We start from the raw sequence: 15,152 nt of genomic DNA on the forward strand, positions 1-15,152 counted from the left end.
AAATGCCCAGAACGAAACAAAATCTGTGGGGCTGATTCTTGTACATATAAGCTTTACCCCTTCAGCTTAATGTTCTTCCGTTTCCCAAACTGTGAGATATATTCACTGGACACTTGTGACAGCCTGCCTTATCCTGCTTTAAACTTACAACACTCCTTTTTGTGGCCAGTTTTGTCACAGTCCCAGCATTTAATTGAATGGTTTCCTTTAATTTTTACATTATTGCCAATTTCCCTTATTTTACAAACCAAATTTATCCTTTGTTCCAATGATTCAATAAAGTCATAAACCAGGTTAGAATCCCCTCTTTCATCATACATATTAGGCCTGGTCTACACTGGGAGCGGGGGTCTCTCCACAGGGGGAGAGTTGTTCCTGGACCACTTGGTTCCCAAAGAAGAGGGACAAGACTAGTCTTTGGGCAGATGCCCTCAATGAAGGGCCCAATTATGGGTTTTTCAGGCTCCTCAAATTGTTTCCCAGCTTCACTTCCATCTCACCTGGGTTAATTCATAGATTCATAGATTCATAGATTCTAGGACTGGAAGGGACCTCGAGAGGTCATCGAGTCCAGTCCCCTGCCCGCATGGCAGGACCAAATACTGCCTAGACCATCCCTAGTAGACATTTATCTAACCTACCCTTAAATATCTCCAGAGACGGAGATTCCACAACCTCCCTAGGCAATTTGTTCCAGTGTTTAACCACCCTGACAGTTAGGAACTTTTTCCTAATGTCCAATCTAGACCTCCCTTGCTGCAGTTTAAACCCATTGTTTCTGGTTCTATCCTTAGAGGCTAAGGTGAACAAGTTCTCTCCCTCCTCCTTATGACACCCTTTTATATACCTGAAAACTGCTATCATGTCCCCTCTCAGTCTTCTCTTTTCCAAACTAAACAAACCCAATTCTTTCAGCCTTCCTTCATAGGTCATGTTCTCAAGACCTTTAATCATTCTTGTTGCTCTTCTTTGGACCCTTTCCAGTTTCTCCACATCTTTTTTAAAATGCGGCGCCCAGAACTGGACACAATACTCCAGCTGAGGCCTAACCAGAGCAGAGTAGAGCGGAAGAATGACTTCTCGTGTCTTGCTCACAACACACCTGTTAATGCATCCCAGAATCATGTTTGCTTTTTTTGCAACAGCATCACACTGTTGACTCATATTTAGCTTGTGGTCCACTATAACCCCTAGATCCCTTTCTGCCGTACTCCTTCCTAGACAGTCTTTTCCCATTCTGTATGTGTGAAATTGATTTTTCCTTCCTAAGTGGAGCACTTTGCATTTGTCTTTGTTAAACTTCATCCTGTTTAACTCAGACCATTTCTCCAATTTGTCCAGATCATTTTGAATTATGACCCTGTCCTCCAAAGTAGTTGCAATCCCTCCCAGTTTGGTATCATCCGCAAACTTAATAAGCGTACTTTCTATGCCAATATCTAAGTCGTTGATGAAGATATTGAACAGAGCCGGTCCCAAAACAGACCCCTGCGGTACCCCACTCGTTACGCCTTTCCAGCAGGATTGGGAACCATTAATAACAACTCTCTGAGTACGATTATCCAGCCAGTTATGCACCCACCTTATAGTAGCCCCATCTAATTTGTATTTGCCTAGTTTATCGATAAGAATATCATGCGAGACCGTATCAAATGCCTTACTAAAGTCTAGGTATACCACATCCACCGCTTCACCCTTATCCACAAGGCTCGTTATCCTATCAAAGAAAGCTATCAGATTGGTTTGACATGATTTGTTCTTCACAAATCCATGCTGGCTATTCCCTATCACCTTACCACCTTCCAAGTGTTGGCAGATGATTTCCTTAATTACTTGCTCCATTATCTTCCCTGGCACAGAAGTTAAACTAACTGGTCTGTAGTTACCTGGGTTGTTTTTAGTTCCCTTTTTATAGATGGGCACTATATTTGCCCTTTTCCAGTCTTCTGGAATCTCTCCCGTCTCCCATGACTTTCCAAAGATAATAGCTAGAGGCTCAGATACCTCCTCTATTAGCTCCTTGAGTATTCTAGGATGCATTTCATCAGGCCCGGGTGACTTGCAGGCATCTAACTTTTCTAAGTGATTTTTAACTTGTTCTTTTTTTATTTTATCCGCTAAACCTACCCCCTTCCCATTAGCATTCACTATGTTAGGCATTCCTTCAGACTTCTCGGTGAAGACCGAAACAAAGAAGTCATTAAGCATCTCTGCCATTTCCAAGTTTCCTGTTACTGTTTCTCCCTCTTCACTAAGCAGTGGGCCTACCCTGTCTTTGGTCTTCCTCTTGCTTCTAATGTATTGATAAAAAGTCTTCTTGTTTCCTTTTATTCCCGTAGCTAGTTTGAGCTCATTTTGTGCCTTTGCCTTTCTAATCTTGCCCCTGCATTCCTGTGTTGTTTGCCTATATTCATCCTTTGTAATCTGTCCTAGTTTCCATTTTTTATATGACTCCTTTTTATTTTTTAGATCGTGCAAGATCTCGTGGTTAAGCCAAGGTGGTCTTTTGCCACATTTTCTATCTTTCCTAACCAGCGGAATAGCTTGCTTTTGGGCCCTTAATAGTGTCCCTTTGAAAAACTGCCAACTCTCCTCAGTTGTTTTTCCCCTCAGTCTTGATTCCCATGGGACCTTACCTATCAGCTCTCTGAGCTTCCCAAAATCTGCCTTCCTGAAATCCATTGTCTCTATTTTGCTGTTCTCCCTTCTACCCTTCCTTAGAATTGCAAAGTCTATGATTTCATGATCACTTTCACCCAGGCTGCCTTCTACTTTCACATTCTCAACGAGTTCCTCCCTATTTGTTAAAATCAAGTCTAGAACAGCTTCCCCCCTAGTAGCTTTTTCAACCTTCTGAAATAAAAAGTTGTCTCCAATGCAGTCCAAGAATTTGTTGGATAGTCTGTTCCCCGCTGTGTTATTTTCCCAACATATATCCGGATAGTTGAAGTCCCCCATCACCACCAAATCTTGGGCTTTGGATGATTTTGTTAGTTGCTTGAAAAAAGCCTCATCCACCTCTTCCACCTGGTTAGGTGGCCTGTAGTAGACGCCTAGCATGACATCTCCCTTGTTTTTTGCCCCTTTAAGCCTAACCCAGAGACTCTCAACACTTCCGTCTCCTATGTCCATCTCTACCTCTGTCCAAGTGTGTACATTTTTAATATATAAGGCAACACCTCCTCCCTTTTTCCCCTGTCTATCCTTCCTGAGCAAGCTGTACCCATCCACACCAACATTCCAATCATGTGTATTATCCCACCAAGTTTCAGTGATGCCAACAATGTCATAGTTGTATTTATTTATTAGCACTTCCAGTTCTTCCTGCTTATTCCCCATACTTCTCGCATTTGTATATAGGCATCTAAAATACTGGTTTGATCTTTCCTCCCAGTTTTTTCCTGACTCTCCTTTCTCTCTGCCAATATAGCCCACACTCCCTCTTGTTTCCGACTCATTTCCCCGGTCTCCATGTTCCCCACTTACCTCAGCCCGCTGTATCTCATCCACGTGCTTTATCTCTCATGGACACCATTACATCCACGTGGTAGTGTTGGTCAACTCCACAGAGAATAAGATAGAAAATTATATAAATAATTTCATACAAAAAATGTTAAAAATTCTAAAGCTGAGAAATGCTTGAATTACAGTTGCCTGTGCAGCCTCAGTTCAACCCCTTGTATGTATGCACTATGATACATATATTGTGATGCAGTGATTACATGATCACATGCTATTTTTCCACACAATCTGTGCCACAGACTGGATGGTGCTCAGGGAATGAGGCAGCTGTTCAACTTTTCTTTTTATCGTCATCATTCACTAGGTAGCACCTGCCTTTTTTATCAAAGCCTGCATTGAAAACAGCATTCTGAATTTCTTCATGGGCTTTCCTACAGCTCTCATCTCCACAGAATTTAAGAGCTTCACAAATGGTGCATTTCACTCTTTGTGCATGGAAATGTGGCAGAAGGAGGCATGGAGAGCAGCAGGGCACAGAAGAGGCAGGACCAATGTTGATCAGCGGTGAGCAAATGATGCTGCTACAAACCCCATCTCACGAGGCTTGGGGAGTGCTGAAGACCTGTCACTTAAGAGGAGGGTGGCTCTTGCTCCTGTGCCTGCACATTGACCCCTAAAGGCATAATGGTGCTATTGGAGGTTGGGGGGGTGAAGTCCAGCTATGGGGGAATTTGGAAGTGCTGGAAAGATAGTTATTCACGTTCCCTTCTTCCTTCTGCTCTTCAGAAGAAATGTCTGTTAATCTCTGACCTTGCTGTTTAGTTTGTACTTTAATATGGAAAGTCAGGTTTGGTGTATGGAAATTTTCCTTCACCTCATTTGCCCTACCTGGCTTTATGCAAGGTTAACTCTTTCATTTACAAAACATCTTTCTCAAACTGCTCTACATGCATTAATTAACCCTTACAACACACGTCTGAGATGAGCATTATTAGAAGGGAGGAAATTTGAGGCACAGACAAATCTGACAAATAACACATAGCAATTCAGTGACAGAGCTGGGAATAGTGACTGACTCCCAATCTCCTGCTCCAACTAGGTAACATTGCTTGACTCATGCAAAAGTAATCACTGTGGACTTGAGGTACTTTCCGGGTGGGGGTGGGGAGACAAATGGGAACCATTCACTGCATATTTGCCTGTTTGGATGAGACTTCACATGGTATCTGAAGGTCCTGTGGCACCTTTAAGACTAACAGAAGTATTGGAGCATAAGCGTTCGTGGGTGAATGACCACTTCATCAGACGCAAGCTTATGCTCCAATACTTCTGTTAGTCTTAAAGGTGCCACAGGACCCTCTGTTGCTTTTTACAGATTCAGACTAACATGGCTACCCCTCTGATACTTGACACATCTGAGATTACAAATGAAATGAGCTTGTTGAGTCTCATATGAGTCTCTCATTTGTGAACATCACAAAACCTCTACCGCAGGATTTTGCAGCGACTGTGCAAGAGAGGCCCAAGATGGGTTTTAAAGAGCAGGGGTCAGCACAGAGTGGCTTTAGCAGAGTTCTGCAGGTTCATATGACTGGAATAGCCAAACAAACTGCAAGTGATAATTAACTTAACAGGGGGTGTTGCAGGTCAGAATTCAGATTCTTTAAAGGAGTTGTGGGGGACCCTGTTTCATATACCATGTGCTGGGCAAAAACATAAAAGGACTCCATGCTTGTAAAACTAAATGGACTCTTTATTAAGAGAACTATTTACAGAGATGCTGCAGCTAGCATTCCAGCCATGTTCACACAGACTGACTTCCTGACAACTTGTGTTCCTCCCTCCAAGTACCAGGCAAGTTGCTACAAGCCCCATGGCTCAGATGGCAAGAGGTCCTGCAGGGAAGGACTGAGGGTCATTGGCAGAATGGTGTGGGGAACTGCAATGTATACAAAGGTTCTGCACTATGCCATGGTCTTTAACCAGTCTCCTGGGAGTAACCCCTTTAGTGATCTGAATCCCAAGGATCCACAGTGTTCCACAAGGGTAGGCCCATAGCCTCCATGACTCCAAAACAGGGTCTTCAGATGCCAGCAAACCCTGTCTCTCTGTGTGTCTCTCTGCAGCAAGTCTAGCTGAGCCAGACTCCTGTGAGATGTTTCAGAGTAGCAGCCATGTTAGTCTGTATCTGCAAAAAGAAGAACAGGAGTACTTGTGGCACCTTAGAGACTAACAAATTTATTAGAACATAAGCTTTCGTGGACTACAGCCCACATCCGAAGAAGTGGGCTGTAGTCCACGAAGGCTTATGCTCTAATAAATTTGTTAGTCTCCAAGGTGCCACAAGTACTCCTGTACTCCTGTGAGAGACTTTTTCCCTCTTTCAGGGTGTAATGCTCTTCAGTAAGTATCTGCAGCAACACCAGGCACTCTTTTGACAATAACATAACCTTTTTAGCCACCTGGAATACAGCACCGAAACTCGTCATGTTAGCATGAGAGAGGCAGGCTTAGGACAGCGTTCATAGCAGTGGAAGCCAGGGCTTTGCCATGCCCTTTTTCTTCCTGAGCTCCATCTTCACTCTCTCCCAGCCCTTTTTCTCTTTGCCTGTCCCAAATTTCCCACTGTTTGTCTGTGAACCCTCTTCTTAGCCCGAGCTCCTGACATACTTTGTCTATTGTCCTCCTGCTGCAAGCCACACTGAGTTCACATGGCCACCCAGCCTTGGACTCTCAGTTGCTAGATGCTAAAATTCTGGTCACCGGCTCTTCCATTGTCTCCTCCAGGTCCTCCATTTACATTTTTAGGTTATATGTAGTTCATGTTAATGACTCTGGTCTCCATCCATGCAGCTAAAGTGACTCAAACACCCATTGCTTCCCTTTACACTCAGTGTACGGCAATACAAAGCTCACAGGGAAACCAAGCTACATCTATGGACCATAAAAATATTGCCAACAATTTTTGCATTCATCACAGGAGCCCAGGACTGGCATAGCAGGGCGCTTCAGGGCAGAACTGAGGGGCATTGGCAGAGCTGTGTGGGGAGCCCAGCACTGGAATAGCAGGGGTGTGCAAGGTAGGATTAAGGCACATCAGCAGGGCTGTATAGAGTTGAACATTTGCTCTTTTAATTTCAGGAAATGCTTGTTCCAGTCTCTGTGGCACCTGCAGTTCCTTTATTACCTTTTTAGCTCGATAAGGTAACTATATTTGTCTGAACTGATGTAAGACCCTGGGAAGTGAGAACCTGGTGGACATTGGGTTGGGGAGATAACACTCTCTGAGAGGTATAAAGTGAGGTGATTTCTTCAGCAAAACCTGTCACAGCTAACAGTGCTCACTAACAGCGACACCATGAAGTTTCTCCTGATTCTTGCCTGCTTAGGAGCAGCAGGTGAGTTTTCCAAAGCAGTTTAATTCTCCTGATCCTCTGATGCTCCCCAGGGATCATTGGTGCTCTACCACAAACCTACTGCTTTCCCCTTTTCTTTAGGTTTCCCTATCTCTCTGTCTCTTTCAGTCTGTCCCTTCTGTCTCCCTTTCTGCTTCTCTCCCTTTTTCTGCCCCCTTCAGACTTCTAAATTTCTGCTCCCTCTCTGAGACACGTTTTTTCTCTGCATTTGCTTCTCTCTTTCTCTCTCTCTGTCTTTCCCTCTGTCTTTTCTCTGTGTACTTCTGTCTCCTTGCAATGAAACAAAAAATTCCAGTGGCAGTTTCAATTGTTCTTGACATTCTTCTTCATTTCTTGCCCTAAACTGATGTGTATTGTTTTTGTTCACTGTTAAACAGCTATCATGTTCCATGCCCGATGTGGCAGTCCTTTAGTGGTGGGTGAAGTAATTCTTATATATATATTATGATACAAGAGGGCCCGGGAGCAGTGGGAGAGTGGTTGAGGGGAAGTATATAAGCCCTAGGCTAATTAAGGTGTGGTTCCCTCTAGACTAGGGAGGGTTGCTACATGTTAATTGGAGCACCTGTAGTCAATTAAGGCTCTGTTAGCAACCTAATAAACCCCCCTGCTTCAGGCAGTCAGGGGAGAAGGAGAGAGGACTGGAGCTTGGAGGTGTGCTGCAAGACTTGAAAGAGCAGCAAATCAGAGTAAGGGAGACCCTGCCCCAGCATTTAAGGACTGAAGGTACCCCACTGAAGAGGGTAAGAATCCACAGGGGTTGAGAGTGGCTGGGACTCAGAGTAAGGAGCAAACCCAGACCTCTCCCCTGCTTCCTTCCTTTACCATGTTTGTGGGCCACTAGCAGGGCCCTTAGTGCCCCAAGAACAGGAGCAAGGGGTGGCATCTTAGCCCCCTCCCAAGAAAAGTGCAGGACCCACCATACTACATTAGCCATCTTGTCACTTTTACAAACTTGCTCTATTTTTTTTATATAACACTTTAAGATCTTTCAGTGTTTGAGATCTGAGAGAAATCCCCATCATTATTTTACTTGGCAATGAAGGAACAGAGTTGGTGAGACCAAACTTGCTTTCTTCCAGAACCAGTATAGTTGTTACAGCCTTATGCCTTAAAGCAAGGGAGAGTAAACTATGGCCCGTGGGCTGGATCTGGCCAGTGAGGCCTTTCAATCTGGCCTGTGGGATTGGCAGCCCTGTGGCGCAGTGGGGCTAAGGCAGGCTGCCTGCCTGCCCTGGCCCCATGCCACTCCTGGAAGAGGCCGGCACCATGTCCCCGCAGCCCCTGTGGGGCAGGAGTGCGGCCATAGGGCTCTGTGCACAGCCCTCTCCTGTAGGCACTGCCCCCTGCAGCTCCCATTGGCTGGGAATGGGGATCCGTGGTCAATGGGAGCTTCAGGGGTGGTACCGCAGGTGAGGGCAGTGCATGGCATAGCCACCTGCCCCTCCCTACCCCAAGGAGCCACTGCCGGACATGCTGGCCACTTCTGGAAGCAGCATGGGGCCAGGGCAGGCAGGGAGTCTGCCTTAGCCCCGCTGTGTGCCACTGCCACCCCAGAGCTGCTTGATGTAAGGGGTGCCAGGCTGGAGCCTAAACCTGTGCCCTGCACCCCTTCCTGCACTGCAACCCCCTGCCCCAGCCCAACATTCATGGCCTTGCATACAATTTCCCCACCCAGATGTGTTCCTTGGGCCAAAAAGTTTGCCCACCCATGCCTTCGAGGGTGGTGAGCATGAAACATGGACAATTTGAGGAGGGCAGGGCTTCAAGAGATGTGGAGAAGACTCCTGTAAGCCAAAGCTTTTAAGGGTATGGTTAAATAATTTGCTGCTCATTAACTGCTGCATTTCAAGTCACTGGGTTCCAAGTTATTTTTTTAACACCTGATTTCCCCATTTCCTTCAGTTGCTGTCCCTGTTGATGATGATGACAAAATCGTGGGGGGCTACACCTGCTCTGTCCCCTACCAAGTGTCCCTGAACTCTGGGTACCACTTCTGCGGGGGCTCTCTCATCAACAACCAATGGGTCGTGTCAGCTGCTCACTGCTACAAATCGTGAGTGAAGGTTAATGCATTACATATTGCCTGTGGCCATATAGCCTCTGGCTGAGATCTTGTCAGATCTAATCAGACCTGCCCAGTATGTGGATAGCAGAGCAATAAAGGAAAATCCATGTTGCAGGGTGACATCCCAGTGCCCAAGCATGGTATCAGGAAGTGTTTCTGACCACCATGAAAGTTCCCACAATACTCTTCTCTGTAGTAGGGTTGACAGTCCCATCTGTCCAGGCCAATTTCCAAAATTGTTAATTACTTTCTGTTCTCCCCCAGAATTTTCAATTGGATCCATTCTTCTTCATTTCCTGACCTAAAGTGTTAAGTAACTCTGCTAGGTACTGCTAGACAGCTGCCCCATGCTTCCCTAGAGGTGGCTATATATCTGTGGAAGGGGTGACGTGATCCCTATACAAACTTTCTATACAGAGCCTAGTTCTGCCCTTCAGTATCCAGATGCAATTGCCATTGCAGTTCATACTGGCTGAGGACAGAACTGGATCCACCTTCAGGGACATAATTGACCTTGGGATGAAAGTTTGTTAGTGCAATGTAATATGTTATTGCTACTCCCACAACACTAAAGAAACTAAACCAGCCACCATTCCTGGGTTCAGGAGGATCTGGAGAGCTTAGCTGGTTCCATGCTGTAAGGACCATCCTGAGCTGACTCTGGGGGATGGTTTAGATCAGGCGTTCTCCAGCATATTCATTCTCCAGAGCATTTCACAAGTGAAGGGTCCTCTCCTGTACACACCCCACAAATGGGTTCTCAGAACCTTTCATTCTTTTCACCCTGGGCTACAGCTGGAGATCTACTGGACAGGTATGGAATTCCCATCTCTATCTTTTATTATTAGACCTGACAGAGCTTGTGAATTTCACTGTTACTGTGTCATGTAAACAAATATTCAACCAGAGTAAGAATCAGTCCTCCTGCTTCTGGACATCTGTCACTCCCCATTTGGGATCAAGCATCAAAATTCCTCTTCCTGGTATGCTCTTACACAATTAGGCTCGCTGGGAGGATTTAAGACCTTACGCTAAAGCATCTAGCTTGTGCCCCTGTTGCAGATGGGATACCAAACTGGATGGCCCCTTGCTTTGATTTCAGTACGAAGACTATTATGAAAGCCAGTCACAATTATTTCACTTGTGATCTATGACAGAATTTGAATGTCATCACTACACAGTGCACTGAACTATGTAGTGCCACCTAGTGGTCACATCTTATGCTATTTGTGGTTAACTGTCCTCCATGTTGCCTGGTTGATTTTTTTTTTTTTTTTTTTTTTTTTTTGCAGCCGCATCCAGGTGAGGCTCGGGGAATACAACATCGATGTGTTGGAAGGGGACGAGCAGTTCATCAACTCCGCTAAAGTAATCCGCCACCCCAAATACAATTCGTGGCTCCTGGATAATGACATTATGCTGATCAAGCTGGCAACCCCAGCTGCCTTGAACTCTCATGTCACAGCAATCTCTCTTCCTTCTGCCTGTGTGGCTGCTGGGACTACGTGTTTGATTTCTGGGTGGGGAAACACCCTCAGCAGTGGCTGTGAGTATGAATGTGCTTCACACATGACACACAGCCCACTTATCTTATTACAGTTATGGGACCCAGATACATTTCAGTCTTGACCTGCAGCTCTTTTTGCACTTGCAATCTTTGGGTCCACACGCTCAGCTCTGCCAATGCCCCTCAGTCCTTCCCTGAAATAACCCCTGTTCTATTCTAGTCATTGAGGTCCTCCTCACAGATGGTACAGTAGTTCTTACTGCCCTCTTCTTTATTGGATTCTCTAGCCCAGAAATCTACCAGTCTTTGTATTAATTGGCCTGTCTGCTTTCTAAGATGAATCTTAGTGTTCTCCCCTCTCTGTTGGCAGCTAACTACCCCGAGCTTCTCCAATGTCTGGATGCTCCAGTCCTGACTGACGCTGAGTGCAGTGGTGCTTACCCAGGACAAACCACTACAAACATGATCTGCGTGGGATTCCTGGAGGGTGGCAAAGACTCCTGCCAGGTGAGCTGCCTTTCATTTTCTTGTTCTGCAGAGATAGGGATCAGCTGCTCTTGTCCCTCCTGTTCCAGCCAGAACTCTGAGAACCTGCAGAGAATTAACCACAAGATGTGATGAGGAAAAGAATGTGCTCAGGAGTTTGGAGGGTGTGTTTGGGGATGTGAACTGGATGGCTCAAGGGATCAAGCTGTGAACTTCAGGGCATTTCAACCTCTGGGTTATAGATGTAATTCAGTCTCTGATAGGGGGTGGGGATAAACAGGATGGACAAAACAAGGACAGAGGCAGGTGTTTGCTTTCAATACAGTCTCAGATCAGCAGATTTGGATATATGAAGCTTTTTACCACAGTTAGCATTGTAGTTCCAGGCACTGCTGATGGGTGTTAGGTGCATGATGGTCAACAAAGGAAACTGGGATTTTTGAGCTATCCCCTATTCCCTGCCCATCAGACATATCAGAGTATATGGACTCTGCTGCTCCTTACCTAGTGCTTTCAAGATTCACCTGCAGCTAGTTGAAACCTTTCCCATTAGCTGAATAGATTCCTCTGCCTGAGTTAACTCGTGTCTGTAACACCCAAATCCTTTCCCTCACAGGGCGATTCTGGTGGCCCAGTCGTGTGTGGTGGTGAGCTCCAAGGAATTGTGTCCTGGGGGATCGGGTGTGCTCTGCAGGGTTACCCTGGAGTCTACACCAAAGTCTGCAACTATGTTGACTGGATCGAGGAGACCATTGCTGCCAACTGAGACCTCCATCTGCTGCTGGTTTCCTGGTGACCTTTCCTTCCCTCCCCCTTTAATTCATCTTTGAAAACCACATAGTACAAATAAAGCTATATTAGCTGTAGCAAGTGCTTTCTTGGTGCCAGAGTTTTTCATAACACCTTACTGTTCCCTAGCACTCTCATTGCTAAAGTGCCGTATAGATGGTGCATAATAGGATCACTGCCCCAGCACTGAAGTGATCCATCTTTGAGTGAAACACAGCAATACTCTGCATTACAAACTAGCTCAGAATGTGAGGCAGGATAGTGGATCCAGTTGTACCTGCTGGGGGAAATTTAGGGAGGCTGTGTTTATTCAGGATGGACTATGGCCGGGACTTCTCTAAACATACAAAATGGTTCATGGGTCTTTTAAAATTAGACTTAGTAGTTTGTGCAAAGTGGTGACTGATAGCCCTAAAGACTGATCCACAATAGGAGGCAAAACACAGGCAGCAACAGAACAGGCCCCTCTCTCTCGACAGTACAAGATTGTTCTATAGCAGGGGTTGGCAACCTGCGGCACGTGTGCCAAAGATGGCACACGAGCCTTTTTTTATGGCACGCTGCTGCTTGCCGTGGTCCTAGCCCCACTCAGCCCCCCCACCACCGATTTCTCCGGCAGGGGCAGAAAGTAGAAGCTTGGTCATGCCAGCAACCAAGCTCTTCTCTCCCCGCTTCTTCCCCCAGCATGGTGCTTTCCTGCCCCTCTCCCTGCCACCAATCAGCTGATCGCCCTTTGGGTGGGGGAGCTGAGCTGAGCCGCAGCCTGCTCGCTGCTTGGGGGAGGAGGCAGAGAAGTGGTGGGGATGGGGCATGTTCCCTCCAGCCCCCCGCTGTGAGCACAAGCCGAGCACCCCAGCCCTCTGCCCTGCACCCTCTCAAACACCTCCAGCCCCTGTTCTGACCTTAGCACCCACACACACACCCAGCCCTCTGCACCCCCCCACACATACCCAGCCCCCCCCATGTCCTGCACCAAACAGGAGCTCCTGCACCCCAGTCTGGGGTCCTGGCTGCTGGCCCCTTGCCAGCCAGGGTCCCGCAGGCCCTGCTCAGCTTGCTGCTGAACTAGGTAAACGGAACCCCAGGCCGGGAGTGGGCTGAGTGGGCTGGCAGCGTAAGATCAGCATTTTAATTTAATTTTAAATTAAGCTTCTTAAACATTTTGAAAACCTTGTTTACTTTACATACAACAATAGTTTTGTGTTATAATATAGACTTATAGAGAGAGACCTTCTAAAAAATGTTAAAATGTATTACCGGCACATGAAACCTTAAGTTTAAGTGAAGACTTGGCACACCACTTCTGAAAGGTTGCTGACCCCTGTTCTATAGAGTGTATTCTCTAGTGCTGAGTCCAGTGCTGCTCTAAAGGACTTGAGTGATGGGGCCACCACTTCCCTGGGAGACCATTCCACAATCTAACAGATCTGTTAGAAAATATTTCCAGAAATGTTTCCCCTTTGCTCAGTTTTGTCACATGTACTTGTGGTCCTTTTGCCTCATCGAAATAGATTTAAGATGTCTCTCTCCTTGTCTCCTCTTTGAATACATGCAGGATACACTCAATGGCTCTGGAACACTTTTTACAGTGGGGGTGCTGAAAGCTAGTGGTCCCCAAACTTTTTGTCACACACCCCTTGCCCCTGTCCATGCCTCCTTTCCCCAAAGCTGGGACCAGAACCGGGCTGTGGCTCTGGGAGAGGGGGGAAGCATGGACAGGGGTAAGGAGGCTGAGGCTGGGCTAGGGGCCAGCAGCGGACCCCCAGGTGCAGGGCTGGCAGCATTGGGACCCTGGACATGGGGCCAGTGGCCTGGACCCTGTACAAAACCTGGGGGTGCTGCAGTTTTTTGGGGGTGCTCTAGTTCCTGTGCCTATGGATACACTTGCACTCCTGTACCTCTGACTATCACACATACAATCTGAAACCTTTCCAATTTCAAACCCAAAGTGGAGAACGGTTTCCCTCTGCTGGTGTTCTGGAGAATTACCTCTTAAAGTTAACATCCAAGTGAGGCGCCAACATCATTCACAGGAATCATGATACAAAGTTAAATAGAAACAAAGGGAGCAAAGTGATTGACCAAAGGATCTCCATCTCACAGGACAGGTAGCTTGTGGGCTGGGGCTCATTAGTGACATTAAGGACATTAACAGCCACAAAGTCAGTTCATTATTATCCTGAAAACTCTCCTTTGCCCTGACTACAAAAAACTTGACAACGATTAGGCTGCTACTGTGCAGAAACAACAGCCTGTCATGCTGACCAATATTGTTTCATAGTTTCCTTGTACTTACTGTAGCCATCTGTTTTCTCTTGGTTTACACTTAGATTGTAAGCTCCCTAAGGAAGGCACTGTCTTTTTGTTCTGTGTTTGTACAGCACCTGGCACAATGCAGTCCTGGGGCATGACTGGGGCTCTGAATGCAAATCATGCAAATGCCTCTTTATATAATAATAGTTATTATTAATAATAAAGTAATAGTAGTACAGAGAAGGTAAAATCAAAGCCTAATTTTATAGAGACTTTGCTATTGTGATAATGGTCCCTGTATTAATACCTAGAGAGACAGAAAGGCAAAGAGATACATTACACACTGTCCAGAGATGAGACAGTGACAAATGGGCAGTTAGATAATGTCCCAAAATAATAGTTTTTTAATGTAATCCACTTTGAAATGGCAAACACACACACAATTGTTCCCACAGGTTAGTGGCCCCCAAGTGTGCAGAAGCACATAGCTTTGGTGGTGCAGAACATTTGCTGCTGCAGAGGTGCTTACATTTCACTAGTGCTGAAAACCCTTCATTACTGTAGAGACCACACGTAGCGGTCATCCAGCCAGTGCTTAAAGTGGTCTGAAAAAAACATGGGAATGGCAGGTTTGGTAAGACTGTTAAGGTGTGCCCCTTAACAACCCAGCTTTCTTTCTTTATGGGGGGCAAATCTGTGACCCCCTTGTGACACTGCCTGTGCGCGCACCCCCCCATACACACTCTCTCTTTAAGCACTGCATTTCGCCAGCATACCAAATGCCCAGCTGTACCCCCCTGCCCTGATGCTAAGTACTGCTGCTAGCCCCTCTTTCCTCTGCAAACCTGCTGAGGCCTTACCAGCTGCTCCCTGCTGAATAGTCTATGTCAGGGTTTCTTGTGTGTGTGTATCGCTTCCTAGTGCTGGCTGCCTGAGAAGAGCTGGTCCTATAGGTAAAAGGGCTGGACTGGCTTTGGGGGTTGGGGTATGCCCCCTACTGGATGATTCTGTTAGAGCTTTTTCATGTGTCTACTCCTTCCCTTGGCTGGCTCAGTGTGTGCAGGTTTTAGATTTAGCTGCCATGACATCTTCCTTCCTGGGATGCACCACAACTGCCCTGTAAACAAGCCTCTGGGGAAGGGCTCAACTTTATGTGTGATGTAGGTAAACA

General features: G+C 46.3%; 1 protein-coding gene and 1 gene segment (V, D, J or C); both read left to right on the top strand.

Moving 5' to 3' along the window:
* The window catches only part of LOC128843759 (T-cell receptor beta-2 chain C region-like), a 161,660-nt gene that overhangs the window by 125,456 nt on the left and 21,052 nt on the right, over positions 1-15,152 (top strand).
* LOC128843781 (anionic trypsin-like) lies at positions 6,753-11,812 on the top strand. Its single transcript, XM_054040888.1, has 5 exons — positions 6,753-6,860; positions 8,784-8,934; positions 10,239-10,492; positions 10,824-10,960; positions 11,556-11,812. Exons 1-5 carry the CDS (start codon positions 6,821-6,823, stop codon positions 11,703-11,705), a joined length of 732 nt encoding a protein of 243 aa, XP_053896863.1. The 5' UTR covers positions 6,753-6,820; the 3' UTR covers positions 11,706-11,812.

This window comes from Malaclemys terrapin, chromosome 1 (genome assembly GCF_027887155.1).
Source record: "Malaclemys terrapin pileata isolate rMalTer1 chromosome 1, rMalTer1.hap1, whole genome shotgun sequence".
NCBI classification, from domain to species: Eukaryota; Metazoa; Chordata; order Testudines; family Emydidae; genus Malaclemys; species Malaclemys terrapin.

Coding starts and splice junctions, on each gene's coding strand:
- LOC128843781 (XM_054040888.1), top strand. CDS start 6,821: ATGAAGTTTCTCCTGATTCTTGCCTGCTTAGGAGCAGCAG. Junction 6,861..8,783: donor TGCCTGCTTAGGAGCAGCAG/GTGAGTTTTCCA, acceptor CATTTCCTTCAG/TTGCTGTCCCTGTTGATGAT. Junction 8,935..10,238: donor GCTGCTCACTGCTACAAATC/GTGAGTGAAGGT, acceptor TTTTTTTTGCAG/CCGCATCCAGGTGAGGCTCG.